This window comes from Gossypium hirsutum, chromosome A08 (genome assembly GCF_007990345.1).
Source record: "Gossypium hirsutum isolate 1008001.06 chromosome A08, Gossypium_hirsutum_v2.1, whole genome shotgun sequence".
In the NCBI taxonomy this organism is placed as follows: Eukaryota; Viridiplantae; Streptophyta; class Magnoliopsida; order Malvales; family Malvaceae; genus Gossypium; species Gossypium hirsutum.
Window position 1 is genome coordinate 113,962,534 of NC_053431.1, and position 2,622 is coordinate 113,965,155.

A 2,622-nucleotide genomic window follows, 5' to 3' on the forward strand; every position below is an offset into this window, starting at 1 on the left:
AGTGCCATGTCATTGATGAAGTGATACGTTTTAATTGGCTGATTTTTTTTTTTAATGCCATTAGCTGTTAGGTACCAAAACAGGTACGAGTGCAAAATCCAAGTACCAAAATAGGACAACAAAAGAGTTTAGGTATTAAAGTGAAAAACTGGGTATAGTTCAGGGACTAAATATTGAATAAAGCCTAAAACAAAAGGCTGAAGAAAGGCCCAAGGCCGAGTTCAGGCCTAATACAAACAGGACCTGGGTTCTTGTTATGGGAGCAAAAGCTGAAGCTGAAACTGGTGTTAAAGAGGGAGGAAACACTGTCATAGTTGAAGGTTGGCTCAATTCGTATTTGCATTTCAAGTTCAACTACAACCAATCTCCACACATTGTTCTGATTTTTATGTTAATTGATCCTCAAACTAGGTTAGGAACAGGATCAACAATGCTTCACCATTTACAGCTGATGGAACTTCACTCATCCTTTTCAACAGCCACTGGCCGGATATTGGAATGATTGTATAGCTTGGATAAATTGATGAAACGATGCACAATGTTCTAATCAATTATTGTCAATTACAAAAACACTCACTAGGAATTGTCATTCACTAAAGCGGTTAGCAAACTTTCCGTGAAAGTAAATTCTTCTCTAAATATATACATTTTAAATAAAACCGAAATCGTCAATGTGTTTCACGATACTATTTAAAAAATGTTTTATTTTTTGCAAGAATGATTGGATTGAATTTAATTAATATGTTTTTCATACTATTTTTGTATTTAATTATTATTTTTTATTTATTTTTATAAAAGACCATCATTTTGGTTTCTATCCCTAGCATATATTTCCCAACATTAATATCACAAAATCTATGAAATCATTTCAATTCTACAAGCATCTAAATGGAGTTCCATAATCAAATGAATATCTACCATTCTACCTGTCTCTTGTTTAAATCTAAATATATCTAGCTGCCTCCCTGACACGAAACAAGTTAGATGCCCTTCTTTGATAATGTCATAGGTTAAGCACACTCTGTCTTGTTTTGTTTTATGGAATTAAAACTCCTCATTCAGCTCCATTAAAGACCTTAGCTTTTGCAATCAATCTTCAAACCCTTGATTCTGCAAAGAATTAGATTCTCAGTTTACTATATTAAACATAACATTGAAAAATTTTGATTTTTTTTTCCTTAATTCTAACTTTAAGCATCTACTTTTGCAACTGAAAATCTTATATAGAAATAAATCTATAAAATAACATAAAACCAATATAAAGATTTAAAGGATAAATAAGACTAATAATCAATGAGAGCCTTTTAATATCCTAACAAGCTCTAGGAACTACTTGCGGATCATTTCATTTCTCAACCAAAATGAATGCAAGCTACATGTTTCACTGCATGATAGCTATATAAAGTAGGCTTGTATAGGGAAAAGAAAGGATGATGTTTGAAACCTGGGCTGGAAAAGAACCAAAGAATGATAGCACAAAGAACGAGAACGAGAGGGATGATGTGGATGGCGTTCTCGGCAGATCTGAGTCGAGACCTTTCTTTCTTGGCGGCGGCTGAGAGGGGGTTGTACATAGGCAGTTCTTGCGGATTCAGGGGAACCGTCTCCGAGGATGGTTGCTTGGAACCCACAGATTGGGGTGGGGATGCGTTGAGGAAGAACTCATCGGACACTCGAGAACTGCTAGATGATCGATGCATCTTTTCGGGGGTTTGGGTTTCTTTCCCTCTTGGTTCAGAGAAACAGAGAGAGTCCGAAAAGATGGAGAAATGAGAAGTTGGGTCTTTGTTGGGGTGCTGACTGCTGACCAAAGGCCAACTCCCCCACGAACGGGACGTTTTTGCTACTTTAGGCGGTGCCGCAAAATTACAAAACTCTGCTTCAGCCTTTTTCTTCCTTTTATTTATTTATTTATTACTACAAATAACAAATTATTAAAAATACGAAAAATTAATAGAAAATAGTTGAAAAAAATTGGGTTTTGCATAGTGAAACTTATTATTAATTACTAAAATAGTTATTTAAAAGTTATTTCTCAAGTGTTATTTATGGGTGTTAAATTTATATTATGATCAAATCATCATAAAATCTGTACAAGAAAAAAGTATTGCACAAAGTACAATATGCAGGATCTTAACACCCAGGATAATGAATTTTGATTAGATTATTATTTGCTTGGTGGCCCAATCAATTAATTTATTAAACTGTTTATGGGTATTGAGATCCTCTCAGTTCATTTTAATTTTTTTTAGAGGTCGAGTTAGATTTCAATTAGTTCTATTCAAAATTTTTTTAGAGGTTTGTTTGCTAGGTTTGATTTAAACTGAAAATTAAATTTAAAATTTTATTCAAATTTAATTCGGATAAAAATGATAAAATTCAGGCTTAACTTGGTCTGGTTCGCCTATATAAAATTTTTTATATTATTTTTTAATATAAATTAAAAAAAGTAATACATAAAAAATACTCAAAAAAGTTAAAATAAATATTTCTCAACAAATTAAAAAAATATGTATACTTAAGATATGTGCAACTTAACAAGCAAATGCCTCTAAAATAGTAATAAAATTAGCAATAAAACAGGAATTATATAATATCCAAACGATAACAATAAAATAATAG

At 32.2% G+C, this 2,622-nt stretch overlaps 1 protein-coding gene across 1 annotated transcript; it reads right to left on the bottom strand.

Moving 5' to 3' along the window:
• Positions 1-840: 840 nt before the first annotated feature.
• On the bottom strand, positions 841-2,106 carry LOC107939700 (uncharacterized). Its single transcript, XM_016873066.2, has 2 exons — positions 1,445-2,106; positions 841-1,110 (listed from the first exon to the last, which is right to left on the bottom strand). Exons 1-2 carry the CDS (start codon positions 1,698-1,700, stop codon positions 1,097-1,099), a joined length of 270 nt encoding a protein of 89 aa, XP_016728555.1. The 5' UTR covers positions 1,701-2,106; the 3' UTR covers positions 841-1,096.
• Positions 2,107-2,622: the final 516 nt, after the last annotated feature.

Coding starts and splice junctions, on each gene's coding strand:
- LOC107939700 (XM_016873066.2), bottom strand. CDS start 1,700: ATGCATCGATCATCTAGCAGTTCTCGAGTGTCCGATGAGTTCTTCCTC.